The following is an 18,671-nucleotide window of genomic DNA, read 5'->3' as shown; positions in this document are numbered from 1 at the left end:
GCATAGTGAATTGCAACTTGTTAACAACAAATATTTTATTCGAATCAAAGATTGATATAATAAAGTAGCCGACTTAAAGGAGCAGTTGTCTGTTTGGCCAGCAGCCGGTGCTTATGGAAAGCTCTGCTACATGTATCCACTGCGTTGAAAGTGACATACATACTGCTATCGAGGTATTGTATCCCTACTGCTGCAGAATGACTTTGCCATTCCTTTAGTGTTTGTTCTGAGGTCACTCATACTGTAAATGTGTATGCCTACACCCAAAGCATGGTGACATAGTGAGGCTGACCGCACATCAGATGGGACAACTCGTGTACTTTACTTTGGCAGTACAGGCAGACATTCAAGGCCATATTTCAATGTTGACCTTGTGATCCCTGATATTTAGAATTGACCCTCAGCAACCAGACTAAAAAGTCAGGGGTCAGCAAAGGCGCCAGTCATGTTAGGATCTGACTTCAGTGAAGACTTGCTGTTGCGGGTGCCTACAAAGCAGAAGAAGGCAGATCAATATATTTGTTTGTCTTTATTATGACTCAAAATATCCAACTGATGTTGTGTCATATTGATTAATAACACAAAAAAACTCTTTAACCTGTCAACAAGCAATTTCTGATTCTTACATAGAGTCCCTTTAAGCATAATGTGAACTGGACCAAGTTCTTTCCAACCTTTCTTATAAAATATCATTAAATAAAAATAAGGATCTAATATTAGAGTGTGTGTGTGTGTGTGTGTTTAGGTGAAAAAGCAGAGAGAGGACAGCAGGGAGGAACAGAGAGCGGCGGAAGTTAGCATGATCATGCAATGGTCATTTGCATGATCTTTGGTAATATTGACATAGCCTCAGGCTTTTGCTAAGAATACAGATCATAGAGAAAACTGAATAATTCCCCATAATGTGTGTTCACTCTGCCAATTCAAGATTAATAAATGCACTTCTATGGTGCATTAAAACTACCATATAAGGTAGCAATGAGCTTTGCCTTTTCCCTTAATTAATGTTAACAGAAGCACTTCAGGAAAATTATATTTAATAAGATCCTCTAAGAATGTGATTCCAAATGCTTAATCTGGAAAGTATTAAGCCATAACATATTCACTTAATCTTTTTATTATACTGTAATTATATAAAAGTGTTAACCATAAGTAGCAATAAAATCACTTAGGACAGAGTTGATGCAAACCCCTATTCCACATTATGATTTGATTTTCTCTTATGATGGTTTAGCAATGACATTCTCAGACACCTCATATCTTTCAAGTTATGTTGAAAATAAAGTGTGGAGTAGTGGAGATGTATGCTCCTAGAACATCTGCTTAAAGCTGCAGTGGGTAGAAATGGAGCAAATATGATTAAAAAAGTTATTTATAAAATGGTCACTATATCCTGACAGTAGTACATGAGACAGGTAATCTGAAATAAATCATGTGCATCTGTGTCCTCCGGTGCTCCTAATGACACCTGCAAGATTTCACAGACCGGAGGAAAACAAGCAGTAACAGCTGATCTGGAGTCTGCCGTGCAGCTTCCGTCTATGAGAGCCACGAGTTAATCACTCGAGAACTCCGACCATTTCTCGCCTCAAATGTTTTCAGAAACTTCTTGTAGTGTACTGTTTAGCTGTCAAATTAGAAAGTTTATCATTTGGCAGCCATGTTGAGATCAGTTGAGGAAGTATCAAGCACCGGCCACCAGCCGGAGCACAGCCTGGAATCTGAAATGACCTGTGATTGGTCAAAGTCTACCGTATATTTTTTACAGCCTGAAAACAGAGCCATGAGGAGGTGCAGAAGCCTAGTTATCTGTTAAAACACTTGAATTACAATATGCTGAGAGGTTATTGTTTGATTTTTGCCCAATGATGCTTTAACGAGGTGAGTTGTAAACTCTATCACGTGCCTGTATTTGGCAAGACAGCCACAATTTGCACTCTCAGTCAGGATAAGCAGTTGGTGTGAACCATGAGTTTGGTTATATGACCTCTTCTGGCAATGCAATCCGAATCTGTTCTCATATCCAATATATTGAAAGCTATTTTCCTGTCTTCACAATTTGGCTGTTGTAAAATATGCTGCACACAGGTGACCGATTCTGTTTCTAAAGGTAACACGATAACTAACTATGCTGCTAAACAAGACGCGCTTAACTCATCTCCTCAGTCCCTCCTCCTTTGTAGTTATACCTCCAGTTAGTGATATAAATATCTTCTACAATCACCCAGCAGCAAAGCAAAAAGTTTTGAGGATATAGGAAGTTGTAATCTCCTTTCATTCCCAGAGCTCAATCAATTCTCAGGACAGATAGAAAGAATGGATTGCACGATTAAGGAAAAGCTCTAAACTATGCAGGTTTAAAACAGCCAGTCTTCAGTGCTATTTTCTATCAGAGGTACACCTAACAGAAGTCCTAATGATGTGCTATATCCACTGTATGTCCACAGGTGTCGCTGACAACTCACCCTGATATAAACAGAGAAATCTCTGAATGACTATGTGCTGACCAACATTGTTAGACAAAATGATCACTTGCAGGTTTTGGCAGGCCTGTCAGAGGCAGGACAAGAGGATACTCCTACTTTAAAGTCAGGAGGTGCTGTGTTTGTTTTTGTGTTTGGTTGTTGTTGAATTTGTGTCACTTTATTTCTTAGATGGAGAGGTCCATACCGAGTGCTGCTAACCACGAGAACCGCCCTAAAGGTGGAAGAGAAGCCAAAGTGGACCTGTGCCACGAGGTGCGTGAGAGATCCACACGGGGGAAACGAGTGCACGGAAGTTGCCAAAAAGCTGTTGTGGCTGGAGGAATGTCCCCATGTATGTCCCCAGGCGGAGTTCCTTAATTGTCATTCCTTAAGGAATGACAAAGCGAGAGGATAACCTAATTCCGAGGACTCAGTTGATTGCGAGGCAGACTAGTATCTTAGTCTTTCACACACAGATCAGAGTGCTTTGGCTGCAGCACCACTGAAGGACAAAACTTCACAGAAGAAAACAAAGTTTATTACTGGGCATCAGGAGATGTCAAGAAGCGTAAGAAACTGAGTCTTTATGATACTGCTAAACTGGCTATGCAAATTATGATGGACTATTCCAGTAACAGAGTGTTAGGTATGTTAATAATTGCCAACTTCAGCTCACTAATCAATGGTGACTCAAGTTGCATTCACCTTATCGGATTGGGACAGTTGGGTGATGAGTTCAACGAGACTAACCAAAGTTGTAGTTTTCCAGGTCATCACCTCCTTTCCCAGAGGGAAGCGGCTAAATCATTGAACTTCAGTGATAATGATTGTGCTCTACATAAGGTACTGTGTTATCGCACATAATACAGAGGTTATTTTCAACACACCATCAAACTGATTCTTGAACAGACTAATTGATCATCTAAGACAGGCTAGCAGGGGCCACACAGGGAACGTCGGCGGCGCATGGCAGCGGAACCTGTTTTTGTTTTTTTTATCTCGGCGTCCATGTTAATGGACTTGGACTTGGACTTATATAGCGCTTTTCTAGTCTTCCGACCACTCAAAGCGCTTTACACTACATGTCAGTATTCACCCATTCACACACACGTTCATACACTGATGGCAGAGGTTACTAAGGTGCCAACTTTGCCCATCAGGATTTAATCTAAATACTCATTCACACACCGATGGCTATGCCTTCGGGAACAATTTGGGGTTATGTGTCTTGCTCAAGGACACATCGACATGTGACCCGGAGCAGGCGGGGATCGAACCACCGACCTTCCGATTGGTGGACAACCTGCTCTACCCTCTGAGCCACAGCCGCCCCGTTAACAAGTTAGAGCAGCCACACTGCCCAAGTGAGAAGCGCAGTTTAGGTGTGGTTCGGCTGCGTGTCAGCTGCGTCTCATCTAGGCCCAATCCCATTGTCGCCCCTAAAGCCTTAAGCCCTGAACCCTCAAGGACTTGACTGACGTCACCTGGTAAGTGCTTGATTGTGAGAGGCTGCAAGGGCTTGAAATGGTATAAATATGAATGGGACGGCACTTTGCAGCAACATATCACGTTACTTTGACGACGCCAAGGTTTAGGTTTTTTATGTTACGTTTTTTACTGCCTATTTGAATGTCTTCCAGGCTCTTGCTTTACAAGACTAAAGGTACCTGTCAAAAAATCAATTTACCTGTTTTTGTCAAGTAAAGTGAAGTTTGTTTTTGTTAAGTAAAATTAAAAGAACTAGGTGATGAATAAACCAGGTGTGTAATATAGTCTAATGCTTGCATTCCTCTGATTTCATGTGTTTTTTTATGTACCATTTATCCTTAAAATGTTAATGTTTCTGTGTAAATTTAACTATGCCTGGCTGAACACACATGTGCCGTCCTCCTTCCCTTTACACCTCCAGGCTTCCCCTGGTAACCGTTGTAATCCTGTGTTTAACATCGAAACACTTTGTATTGTGGGTAATTCCCTCAGGCAAAGTCTGCAGAAATGTGGACTTACAGAAAGTGTTCATAAAGGGCTCAAAATGTCTGCGAGAGAGCCCTCAATGACTTGACGATTTGACAGTGTGGCAGCCCTAAACACTCAAGGTGTTTGTGGGAATGCACCTCAAAGTCTGTGAGTCTGTGAGTGGGGACATAGAGATTCAAGGTCTTGCCTTTATTTACCGCGTGCCGCGCCGCGTGCAGTTCACAGCAAGTATATTGACATCATACCAGCAACATACTGTAACTAGTATATACATAGAATACATCACATACAAAAAGTATTTTACACTCCTGTCTCCATTTCAATGGTATACTATAATTTTTTTATTTTATTTATAATGATAATTATAGTATGACTTTCTTAAAATATTTTTTTATTACATGCTATATTATATCCTTTCATGAAATTTTTTAAGACATACTATGCTATGTTTTTTTCTGTACATTTTTCAACATATAATAATAAGACTATTTCATGATTTCGGATCATGAATTCAGATCCTCGGCAATAAGTCGGACTCGTTGCCGGTGGGGGTTGGCCTCCGCCAGGGCTGCGCTTTGTCACCAATCCTGTTCGTGATATTCATGGACAGGATATCGAGGCGTAGTCGGGTGGAGGAAGGTTTGCAGATCGGTGTGCTGAGGATCTCATCGCTGCTTTTTGCAGATGATGTGGTCCTGTTGGCATCATCGGTCTGCGACCTCCAGCACTCACTGGATCGGTTTGCAGCCGAGTGTGACGCAGTCGGGATGAGAATCAGCACCTCTAAATCTGAGGCCATGGTTCTCAGCAGGAAACCGGTGGTTTGCCTACTCCGGGTAGGGAATGAGTCCTTACCCCAAGTGAAGGAGTTTAAGTATCTCGGGGTCTTGTTCGCGAGTGAGGGGACGATGGAACGTGAGATTGGTCGGAGAATCGGAGCAGCAGGGGCGGTATTGCATTCGCTTTACCGCACCGTTGTGACGAAAAGAGAGCTGAGCCGGAAGGCAAAGCTCTCGATCTACCGTTCAATCTTCGTTCCTACTCTCACCTATGGTCATGAGGGTTGGGTCATGACCGAAAGAACGAGGTCGCGGGTGCAAGCGGCCGAAATGGGTTTCCTCAGGAGGGTGGCTGGCGTCTCCCTTAGAGATAGGGTAAGAAGCTCAGTCATCCGTGAGGGACTCGGAGTAGAGTCCTTGCTCCTTTGCGTCGAAAGGAGCCAGTTGAGGTGGTTCGGGCATCTAGCACGGATGCCTCCTGGGCGCCTCCCTTGGGAGGTGTTCCAGGCACGACCAGCTGGGAGGAGACCACGGGGAAGACCCAGGACTAGGTGGAGAGATTATATCTCTACTCTGGCCTGGGAACGCCTCGGGATCCCCCAGTCAGAGCTGGTTAATGTGGCCCGGGAAAGGGAAGTTTGGGGTCCCCTGCTGGAGCTGTTGCCCCCGCGACCCGATCCCGGATAAGCGGTTGAAGATGGATGGATGGACTATTTCATGAAATACTAAACTATGACTTTTTCAACATACTATTTTTATTTTTATGACATACTATGCTATGACTTTTTATGAGTTTTTTTCCACATGCTATTTTATGACTTTTTAAAGATTTTTTTATGGCAGACTATACTGTGACTTTTTACTATATTTCAATGACATACTGTACTATGACTTTTTATGACATTTTTATGGCATACTTTACTATGACTTTTTAAAAATATTTTTTATGACATACTATATTATATCTACTCATAACATACTATTATATCACTTTTTGGGAAATTTTTCAATATACTATAAAATGGCTTTTTTATCACTTTTTTGACATGCTATACAGTCCATTTTTTGACAGTCCATTTTTGGACTTTCTTGACATATTATACTATTACTTTTTGACTTTTTAAGACATACTATACTACTACATAACAGCCTAATGAGGGACTAGAGTTTAAAATCAGCAATAGCTATAAACTCTGTGCAGCACGTCTCATGCCCTGTATTGGAACTATGTTAAATTGCATCGTTCCTACCAAATCAAAATTCAAATCAAACAAACGGTAGTATTGCTTCTTTTTTTTCTACATATTAGACTATGACTTTTTTATAACTTCTTTCAACATACTAAACTGTGATTACTTTATGACTTTGTCTTACTTCTTTCAACACACTACACTGACTTTTTCTACATATTATTATTATAAGTTTTTTTGACAAACAATGCTATAACTTTTTCTTTTACTTTTTTAACAGACTATACTGTGACTTTTCTTTTTTTACTTTTATGGACAGACCGTAACTTTTTTTTATTGTTTTGTGATATTATACTATGAGTTTTCCTTTACTTTTTTTGACATACTTAACTATGACTTTTTTGTCACATTTTACTGACCTTTTTTTTGTTACTTTTTTGACACAGTTTACTATGGCTCTTTAATGAGTTTTTTCGACATACTATGCTATGCCTTTTTTTTGATGAACTATACTATGACTTTTTTCGACCTATAATACTATGACTTTTTTTTTTTTTTACCTTTTTCAACACATTATATTTGACATTTTTTTGACATACTATACTATGAATTTTTTTTTACTTTTTTTACACACTATAAATACGTTTTTTTTTTTTTTTACCTTTTTCAACATACTACACAATGATTTTTTTTTACAGACTACACTATAACTTTTTGTTTTAATTTTTTTAAAGACTATACTATGACCTTTTTTTAAAACTTTTTTCGACATAACTAAACTATGACTTCTTTCTACTTTTTGGACATACCATAGTATGACTTTTTTCAACATATTATACTTTGACTTTTTTGACATACTATACTTTTACTTTTTGACGATTTTAGACATACTATGACATATTTATGACTTTATCGAAAAAATATAGTATGTATATTTTTAACCAATCCGCACTGGAACCAGCACAAATTTCACAAATAGAAGAGAGCGCTCACTCTCCATGATTGTGCAACACACCATGATAAACAGTGTGAATACGGCTGGGGGCGTAAGAGTATGACTTTTTAATGCTATGTTTTAGGGCATACTATATTATGAATTTTGTATGACTTTTTTATGACTTGTTTTATGACATTCTAACTGTAAAGTGTATAAGTTTATTCATCTGTTAATTTTAATTACTAGTCATTTTACTTATTTTCAGTCATTGTGTGTAACATTTTCACTAGCTTGTCATCAAGGGCAGCAGGGGTTACAGGGAGGGGTGAACTTTTCAATTTCTGCTTTTAACAATTTTTTCCATCTATGTAGCATAATTGATTTCTTTTATGGATTATAAAGTTAATTCCCAGCAAAATCAGCTTGGGCTTTATGAAATAAAGGAGTTTAATTCTAAGACTGAAGGACATCAGTTATCTTTTAAAAGTAAAGTAGATGGAGTTTGTATGTTTCTATGTCATAAAATATATGAATATTACTCAAACTGCAGACCAAAATGGTCTTTACATTCATACTGGCAATTATAATGTGTAAAGTATTAGTGTCTGATTTTTTTATTGTCGTGATGTCTTGTTACAGACCGAACCTTCCATAATTATGCCTGGATTAATGAAAAGATTGAACGCTAACTCAAGCTGCATGCTCATCTGATCTCAGACATACTGCATTCTCATTTGAAATACAATATGATGCTATCAAGAGCAGGAGTGATAATCCGCCCAAAGACACATTTGCAGAGATGACGGCTTCCAAGAAATTGCGAAAAGAGTGACGTGAAATATTGTCAGAGGAGGACAGTCTTGAATTAAGAATCAGATTAAAGATATGGCGAGCTTCATGAATAATGCAGCCAACATTTATTTCCCAGGAAGTCAACTGTAAGACATCGTCTTCTGGCCAAGTCTCCCTGCTCTCAGTCCTCTCTACATTTCATCCACACCAATAATGATGGATGGCGTTTTAAAGTAAACTAATTAAGCCAGAAAAAGAAAATGAATTGTGACAATATTTCATTGCATCAACATCATAATGGTGCAAGTGTCAGACTATTTCTTGCCATCAAAAAATTAAAAGCATAAATCAAAGGTTATGAAGGCTAAAAAGGGAGACTGGGTTTGAAAGTTATTGTTTTAACAGGATGGCAAAATCGTTACAATCTAATTTATGACCCCAGGGCAAAGACTTTTCTATGATCTAGTGTTGGCATGTCAGTGTAATATCCCTGTCATCGCTTTTGCCTCATTCATTCAATGGGCACTGGCAGGAAATACTTTCATTTCGATGGCACACTTACTCTGAGTGGAACGAGCTGCTCAGGAGATGACCAAGGCCCTCTCCCCTCTGGCAAAACTGGTAAATTGGTGTGCTCAAATTCACCAGCAGTACGCCACAAATATAGCTCATCCATTCTGTGAGGGAGGAAGCAGATCGACGTGCAGGATATAATTCTGACTCTGGTATCTGATTTCCACATAGCAAAATCCTCCGCGATAATTCAATTATTTTTTCTCCAAAAATAAAGGAAACTCGACTCAGTGCAGTTTGTATGAATCCACACCCCTGAAGTTTATTTGACAATGCTTTTGACGCCGGAATTAAATGTGATATCAGCTTCATCAGTGGAAAGAACAACTGTCTGATCAACACTTTAAATAGATGTTATTGAATAATCTACACAAAATGTGCCATGTAAATTTTATTACAACCATGTGACACTTGACAAACTAATTAGTTTTTCTCGTAGACAGTTTTGCGTGTTGGATTGTTTCAAAGCAAACAAGCCACCCACTCTTCAGCGTTCTGTTGGTTTCACGGTGAAACCTTTGGGTCACTTCTGTGAAATTAGCTGTCACTTAAAATGAGGAAATCTTCATTTCTGCATGTGTGAATACTTACTGTAACACATCAGACATGGTGTGAAACACTGTGTGAAAAACCTGCTGTTTTCATAGCTCTTCATAGCATCTGACTGCCTACACACCACACTGAAAACAATCCATCCTACTGTAGTTCACATATCACAGGGACCTTTTTTCCCCCCAATTCAGTTAAGATTTGAAAATGAGACTACAATATCAGACATACAAGCTTGATCCATTAAAACATACAGTCACACAAAGCATGTGATCATCAGTCTCAGTTCTCACCTTGCACCATCACCTTTTTCAATCTCTGTCTCATTTCCCTTGAAGTTGATATTTTGTAGTAGCGTCACATCTTCCTGTAATCCTCCTCTGGATTGGCTGCAGCCACTCATCTCTCAGCCCTGAAGGTCACCATGTGAGAGGCATCAGTAAAAGAAAATGACCTGCCTGAAACACGTTGCTGTAACCTCCACCTGAGCTGAGGGTAACCTACCTTGGATTCATGGGAAAACAGGCAGAGAATAGCTGAGGTTGATAATTGATTAAAAAACACTCGTACAAATAAAACATCTTTTAAACCTGCATGTACTGCAGATCATTTCCCAACAAAAGTGTTTCACCTTATTGTTTACAGGATGTTGCGTTCTAGTATTTAAAGGTCCCACATCGTGCTCATTTTCAGGTTCATACTTGTATTTTGTGTTTCTACTAGAACATGTTTACATGCTGTAATGTTAAAAAAAAAACTTTATTTTCCTCATTCTGTCACCCTGAATATACCAGTCTGAAACGCTCCGTTTTAGCACATTTCGACGGAATTGCAACAGAATTGTGTTGCTTGGCAACAGCTTGGGTCCATGTTTACTTCCTGTCAGCTGATGACATTAACATACACTGCAACAGGAAATAAACTGGGACACATTTAGAATGTTTATGTTTAAAACCGTGTAATGGTCTAAATATTGTATATTTGTGATCACAAATGGACAGAAATCCTGACGGCTTGTTTCAAACGCACAATTTCTGAATACGGGCTGTGTGTATTTCTCCGTATATTGAACGTTTTGATAGTTTAACAGTATTTATGTCGCACTTAAACCTGCTTTATAATATTAAAGACATGAAAATTTCCCTTTTTACAATATGGGACCTTTAAAGCCTGAGATTGAGGCAGCTGATTTGCCTGATTTATTTAGTGGAAATTCTGCAACTCATTCATACATTCTGCAAGCTCGAGATCTGTGACTTTGTGTTTTCTCTGAGGTACTGACTCTGCAAGTACAATGAAAGTAACTGAGACATTTGGTGCGTATTGATCAAACACAGCTGAGTGTGTTAGATACATTCCGCCTGCTTTGACAGAGACAAGGTGTTTCAAATAAATATGTTTTGTGCTGATAAATCTGCTGTAAAACAATGTGCTGAAGGCTTTGTTAAAAAAACAAAAAACGTTTTTTCTCAAGCCAGCATTTTCTATTTTATTTTCACTTCCCTCCATAATTATTTCTATTTTTCTTTCTGAGCTTGTTCTTGAAACATGTCAAAGCTGTCATAAATCATAAATCCTGACCTTGAATTCAGTTCCAACTTTCTAACCCAGTAACACTGTGACATTCCACAGTGTGACGGAGACTCTGAAAATGTATTCAGCTTATCAGTTATTTCTGGCACAAGCAGCCACCCCCCCAACTCCCTCTCAATAAATATGGGGTTGACTAAGTTGATATGCCTCGGAGGCATTTTAAATATTCCCCAAAAAATATCTATTCATAAAGCGGGGCAACATAATTGGGTGATTTATGACCTTTTCACACCACTGGAGCGATTAACTGAAGACATCATTCAGAGCTGTCAATCAAACTGATTGTTCACATGGAAACGAAACACCATGCAGCCAATGAGGGAGCCAGCTGACTTGAGAATGATGCCTTCAAAAGCCTTTCACTATAAAGTGGCCTCTTCAAGACTGTCAGTTATGTTGTTATTGTGTTAAGATAAAACTTCTTCTATCAGAAAGCTACACTGGCAGAGAGAGAAATAGAATCAAAGGCACAGGTGAATCTGTGCACATTCATGTTGCCATCTCAAGGGCGACATGGTTTCAGCTGAACGCCATCTCGTCCCCGTGCCCTGCGCTCACTCACCGCTGGTCACAGACCTTGACTATGTTCATAGCTTAATAGCACATCTGGGACACATCTTCACATGAAGCTATCATTACCTCAGATTTAATGATCAGGCGCGGTGATTTGTCTTTATTGGTCTTCATAGACACACACACCTGCATCTCCAGAGCCTTCCTTTGGTAATAACAGCAGGAAGAACAACTTGACACTAATTGGCTCATCGAGTCGAGTGTGTTCATGCATAAAGCATTTCTTCTTCTGATGCCTAAAAAAAAGTAGCAGCTTTGGAAAAAGGATGAGATTGGAGAGGATCGCATCCTGGATGAGATTTCATGACTTTTTTGCGTCGATACGTTTAACACTACTTAGTCTCCACTGTAATGCACAGTGGCGCTGAAAAAAGCCTTTCAGACCATATCTAGCCTCCAAGAATCCAGTACTTTATTTATCCACTTTTCTTTCAAATCCATCTATTTATATGTCATATGGAGAGTAGTGTTTGTATTCTGTAAAGTCAAATTTCACTGATCTTTATAACATCGCTCCAACTGGCTTATCAGGAGCCCCCCCTTTCCCCTCCCTTGGTCCTCAGGGCTTGCTGGCTCTCAGTCTAATTACCAGAGATAATGGAGGGTGAAGCTAAATGGCGCTGATGGGGTCCAGCAGAAGGTTATTAGGTGTCCTCATTAGAGCCCGACTGAAGTGAAAGGAGGTTTAAGGTCTTATTCTGATCCTGATGGATGGTGTTCCTCTCGGTCCGTCTTCAGAGGGTGTGATTCCACAGCGGCTAGGCAGGGGCACGGATAGGGAGATACATAAAAAGGGAGAGTGTGCGTGTGTGTGTGTGCGTGTGTGTGTGTGTGTGGTGATGGGGCATCCAATTTGGCACATGATGAGACCTGATTGTACCTGAGCGAAAGGTGTATGTTCATTTGCTGTATTAGTTACAGTAGGGATGTTTAATGTAGTATACATACCTTAATGCGTTGACAGATTTGCCAGTGCTTGTGATTACAATGATCACAGTACACGCCAGTTGTACTTTCATTCCTCTGTAAACAGGTTAAAGAAGAGGAAAAAGAGTAGCACAATGATCAAAGCAATGTATTTCTGTTTTATTGTATTACTCATAGTTGCTCAGACACGTGTATATACAAATACAGATCATTTTTTGTCAAATTTTTTGTTGTTGTTTATATACTGTAAAAGAGCAGGTTGGAAATATCCCCCACTGATGGCAAAGTGGGAGTGGGGTTCAAAGGTGAGGGAAGAAGAACAGCGGGTGGTGTGGTGGAGGTTATACAAGCACAAGAAGAATGGGACAGGACAGGCGCACGAAATGAACAAGTGGCTCCGTCGGCAAGAGGGGAGCTGACGAGAAGAGAGGCTTTGCCCTGTACGCACAGAACCTGGATCGATGATAGGCTTTACCCCGCTAACAATCCAGTTCAGGATTTGGTGGAGGGGGTGCACTAATCCTTGAACTGTGCCCAAGACCAACGTCTACCGTAGGGAGAAGTGGTTCAGGGTTGTTAAAAAGGGAGAGAAAGTGAAGGGCCCTGTTGTAGTCTCTTCGACGCCAGCAGCCGTTCCGTGTAAAAGCACAATGGCAGAAAGCGTCTTGTACACAGACGGGGCTGCCAGGGCAGAGGCTGGAGGGCTAAGGCATGGGAAACACTCTTCGTTGCCAAAGAGGGTTGCCGCTTCCCATTCACTGCGGCAACAGCAAATGAGACACGCACACACACAAACTAAAAGGTCTCACACATTTTTTTTCACACTGAAAAACGTCCACACACTGATGTATACACTCCCCAAAACGCCTCCTCTCGGGAGAGCAGAAAGAGGATGAATAGTCAGAAGAGACGGACTGCAACTACATGGGATGAATTCAATAGATGGGTACAGAAAGAGTCATTCTTAGGAGAAAAGAAAAAAGTTGCTTTTGAACTACAAAATGACCGACCCCCCCACTGTAACTTCACAACAATGGTTGGTGTTATGTACATTTGTCATCTGTCACTACACAGCTTTAATGACATCACTCGAATGGGGATGCAAAAACACACAACATGAACGTGATCTGAAAATCTAACACGTCTTAAAGAAAAAGAAAATAAGAGCAAAAAGAAAACTTTCTTTTTAAAACCTTTTTGATTTTTTTTTTTTTTTTGATTTTTTTTAACATGTCATCAAGTTCATGCGCATGCCACATAATGAAACTGGCGAGATCCTTCCATTAAAAAGCAAACAGTCCGCTCATGGCAGATCTTTGAGCTGACCCAACATGCTTTCAAACACTGAAGGCAAAAAAGTACAAATAAGCCGTCCATTAAGTCCAAAGTGTTTCTTTCCAAGGCAGGATCCTTATGATGAGATGTGAAGGTTGGTGACTGGTTTGAAACATGTAACAGGTGAGCCACTGGTTTGGCTAATGTTCAGCCTTCTGTACACTGGTGTACAGCTCCCTCAGGTTTCCCCTTCATATTAGCTCAACGTTTCATTAGGCATTGAGGATCAAAGCACACAATGCATTGTTTGAGGACAGTACACACTCCGGAAAACCCAGAGATAATACCGTATTCATTTTTTAGAAAAGACATAAGAACCAAATTAATACTTTAATATCAAACACTATTTACATCAAGAAGTTTTCCTAATAATAATAATAGTCATAATCATCATCATCATAACAATAATAATAATTATACAGTTTTAACAATGATCTCATTTTTTTTCTTTTGTCCTCCAGAAAGGTACAAAACAGATACTAACCTAGCACTACTTGTTTTATGGTTGACTACCTCAGGATACACAGTATCCAGTTTATAAGTTGATCCTCATTTCCCAGGTTAAGGTGTGTACAGAATAAACCATGGTAATAATAGCAATAATGACAAAGAGTAGTATTGGTAATTATAAGAGAGTACAATTGAAGCTGGTTTCTGATAAAAGTCTAATGTTAATCTGCTGACAGGCGTTCCGTTTTGAATCGTATGCGGTGCTCATTCCTTGTGGTGTTCTCCTGAAATTAGTACCTCATTAAATGGCCTCGTGTCCTATTACCCCCCCCCCCATAGCTGAGCTGCTATTCCGCTGTAATAGCATTGTTACTGTTGCGCAAAAAACAAATGGCAAAAAGGCAGTCTTTCTGGGGAAGAAAAAAAAAAAAACAGAAATATAAGAAAGCAAAAACAAAACAGTGCATGCCTTTTGAGACAGAATGATAGTGAACAGGTTTGTCATTGGATCAGGTGGTTTTTCAGTAGTGTTGCATGGATTTTGAGCTGTTTTGTTTTGTTAGGCACTCTAGTCACACTACCTTCGACTACCTACCTCCCATGTCTTTCTGTCGCTCCCTGTGTGCGTCCCTCGCTTTCATTTTCTCTGTCTCCTTCACTAACAAATTCTCTCAAACTGCAAGGTCATTGGTGCTTTAAAACCCCCCACGGTGGAAATCTACACCCCCCTCCTCCCGAGACCCCCCAAGCCTTCCACCATCTATTTTTAATACCAGGAATAACTTCCCTTGCCACAACATGGGGTCCACATGCCTGTCATTTTGAACCTCATTAAAGAGTCACTTAAACCTGTAACACTAGGAGCTGAAGGTGGACATGCAATTGCTCCTGTGCTCCTTTTCTTGCTCTATTTCTCTCTTTCTGTATGTCTTTTCCAAACCAGTTGGTGCCCTCATTTCTCATTCAAAAACCTGGCTCTAAAAGGAAGGAGTTAATTTCTCGTTCTTATTTTTCTTTGAAAGCTAAAGAAACAAGTCCCTTTGGTTTGAAAAGAGACATAATAGCTTTCATTATGCTAGCTCACCATGTGCATCAGTGGGAGCTGAAGGACGCTGGATATCATTAGAACACAGTGAATTCATTTTCATTTAAGTGCTAACATAAACCTGGGCAGACTAAATAGAGCTGTGCATTGCCTTGAATTAAATGGATAGATTCTCTATTCACACTATGTGTTTTCAACTAATTGGAGCTATACATCAGTGCTGTAACTGCTGCACTCACTGCTGCAATAAACTGAATGTGATAACCAGCTAACTAATATTTGATGAGCTGTGAGTCACAGCTGCGGATTAAGTGACATATAGACGTGAGGAAAAGTAGGGTGCTGTGAACTGAAGTGTCTTTTCAAACACTTTCACGTGACATCTGTTATTGTTCTAATTTAAGTGGATTTCAGACAGTACAAAAAGACACAGTTTACAGTGTCCCCATCATCAAAGACAATGTTTGGAGACACAATTGGCAAAGTAAAATAACTTAATAGTATTTTGCTGTGAATCATTTTTGAAACAATCACTTTAACAATCAATATCAGAGAAAAGAAGCTGTGGATGCAAATGTTTATGGGAGTGTTAAAATCGACTACTACTCAAATGGAACAGAGAGAACAATTGCAGCCCTGCTCAGTAAACATTGCATAAAATGACTGTGACTGTTGCCGTGAAATTGTGTGATCAACTTTCAAAAGATATCGATCCCCGATCTTAATAGCAGTCTACAAAGTGTCTTGTGAGAAAGTTTCAATTTAGCTGTTTTTGTGAGTCATTTTGTGAACCAGATGTGTTTGAGAGGTGTTTTATTGAGCCCACCGGTGTGCTCTTCACAAAGGAGGACAGGACAAGGGTGCCTCCGTAGGTTTTACACTCGCTCCCTCAAGCTCTAAGCAGCTTATCCACCTATACACTTTGTATTCAGGAGAAAATTGGGCGCTATCTTTAAACCAGGACAGTCTGAAGATCAGCGGGCTAAGGTGCATGCCATGTTTCTCAGTGCTGTGGTTTACAGTCTGACCTCTACTTAAAACCATTACTCTGCTTTTCCTACATCTTCATGTTTCTGTTTTTTACTTCACTTCCCAGTAAAATGGAGGCTCTAAAATCTGCTTCTCATGACCCAGCAGAACTTGATCAAAATATTTTCCGAAAGGCTTCTTGAGAGGTCTCGGGACAACTATATATTTGTGTATGTACAGTTCTTTCTAAGAGCTAAAATCTTCACTTTCCTACTGTGCACTGCTGCTACTGTATAAAAACCCTACTAAATCCCTACTGCTATCGACTGTTCGCGTAGTGTAGTGTTTTGTATTTGACTCTCTAAGCATGTGCTGTATGTGTGTGTGTGTGTGTGTGTGTGTGTGTGTGTGTAAACATCAGTGTAAACATCAGTGCTGCAATGACATAAACATGATGTAAAGGGATGTCAAAAGTCACGGGAAAATAAGAATCACTAAGTGTCAAAAAACGGGATTTGGCATCTTAGTTGAAAGTTTAAGAGGGGGAATTGTCTCTCCCACTTCCAACATCAACTTGTTTCACTCACAGACGGAGAAAGACCACTTAAATATATTTCTGAAAAAAATAGAGGGTTCCTTGAGAAGCCTGCTCTGATGCCCAATCAAGCAAACGCACTCCACCCAAATCCCGCCCCCTTCCCTGCAGCCTCGGGCAGATTCAGGCCACGCTAGGTGTAAATGCCCTCCGGGACAGAGGGAGGCGCTATAAAGTGAAGAGTGCTGATAGGCAGACCAGCAACAAAGCCAGGAGCGGACTTGTTTTCTGCAGATGTGGCGCAGCATTCGTTTCGTCACTTCGGGAAGGCTCAGCCGGTTCATGGCTGGTATCGTCTAGAGGATGAGAAAAAGAAACAAGGGATTGTTATTTATGGTACATCCTGCACTTTTGCAACAGAGCATCACAGACAAAAGACAACATGATGCAATGAATGTATTATCTGTTCAAGGTTATATTGTGTTGTACAAAGCTGTAAGCTATATTTCAAAATGAATAGCAATAGTGGAGACAAACGGTGCATTACTGATGTCTGGGCTCATGTTCATTAAGTTCATTAAAGCTTCAGTAGGCAGAATGTTTTTGGCATCATTGGGCAAAGAATCCATAATAATCTTTCAGCATATTGTAGTTCAAGTGTTCTGAAAGATAACTAGACTTCTGCTCCTCCTCATGGCTCTGTTAACAGGCTTTAAACAATCTAGCTTGTGACGGAAGACTTTGACCAATCACAGGTCATTTCAGAGACAGAGCGTTCCTATTGGCTGTGCTCCGGCCATGTGAGCGGAGCTTGGTATTTTCGCAAAAGATCTCAACATGGCTGCCGGGTCCCAAACTTTCTCATTTTACAGCTAAACAGTACACTACAAGATGATTCTGAGAACATCTGAGGAGAGAAATAGGCATTACAGTAACAGAATATTGATTCATATTTGATCAGCGCTGCCTAGTTTGACGGTTTGGTCGCAGTTTGCGAGTGATTGACAGCCAGCTCTCATAGACTCCAGATCAGCTCTGACTGGTTGTTTTCCTCCGGTCTGTGAAATCTTGCAGATGCTGTTAGGAGCACTGGCGGACACCGGAGGACACCGGAGGAACATGATTTTTTCAGATTACCTGTCTCATGCACTACTGTCAGGATATAGTGACCGTTTTATAAAAGTAACTCTTTTTAATCCTATTTGCTCCGTTTCTACCCACTGCTGCTTTAAGTTCATTAAGTTGTAATGGTGAAGTCTGAGTTGCCATATGAACTTGGGGTTGCTATGTCACGCTTTGAATCTGTGAGCAGCCATGTGCCCTCAGCTCTACGGGGAAGTAGCTGAATCATGCACAGCAAAGGGCAGAGGACCGGGCAGTTACATAACTATAAGTGTGTGTTTGTGTGTTTGTGTGTGTGTGTGCTAGGGCGTGGAGGGACATGGCAACAATAGATGACGGATGAATGTTTTAATTTCCCTCCTTTGGAGAGCGTAATAGGGGAGTGAGCCAAAGGGGGCATGCAAGGTGAGAGGCAGCCATCAAAGACGCAGGCAGAAAACCAGGCAGGAGGAGAGGCAGATGGGCATCGCAAATGTCCTACGATCTGGCCTTGTGTATGTGTTTGTTTGTGTGTGTCCCATTCAGATGGCACTCATAAACTCTGATCTTCACAGTGAACAATTTCAGAATGCAATAGAGCTCATTTCCAAATGAATAATATCCATAAATATCTTTTTAAAATGTCCTATATTTGACAGGTTGTTATATATACAGTATATATACATATATATATATATATATATATAACCCCAGTGGGGCTGACTTTGTGTTGTTTCAGATCTCAGGGTGAGCTGTTGCTGGGAATGAGACATCAGCATGTGGGTGATGCGGAGTGTTTCAGTTCAGTGACTGGGTTAGACTCACGTATGAAGACATAAAAACGCTGTGTGTTCCGAACACAGAGAATAATCAATGCTGCA

At 40.3% G+C, this 18,671-nt stretch overlaps 1 protein-coding gene across 2 annotated transcripts in view; it reads right to left on the bottom strand.

The window, feature by feature from the left end:
* Positions 1-12,493: 12,493 nt before the first annotated feature.
* The window catches only part of efna5b (ephrin-A5b), a 116,925-nt gene continuing 110,747 nt past the window's right edge, over positions 12,494-18,671 (bottom strand). For both annotated transcript variants that reach the window (XM_074637163.1, XM_074637162.1), the window contains one exon: positions 12,494-17,045. In XM_074637163.1, the coding sequence (XP_074493264.1) occupies positions 16,918-17,045 (128 nt within the window). In that variant the 3' untranslated portion in view covers positions 12,494-16,917. The remainder of the gene's footprint in view (positions 17,046-18,671) is intronic.

This window comes from Sebastes fasciatus, chromosome 6, assembly GCF_043250625.1.
Source record: "Sebastes fasciatus isolate fSebFas1 chromosome 6, fSebFas1.pri, whole genome shotgun sequence".
NCBI lineage: Eukaryota > Metazoa > Chordata > Actinopteri > Perciformes > Sebastidae > Sebastes > Sebastes fasciatus.
The sequence above is the reverse complement of the archived record's forward strand: the minus strand, read 5'-3'. Positions and strand labels throughout refer to the sequence as shown.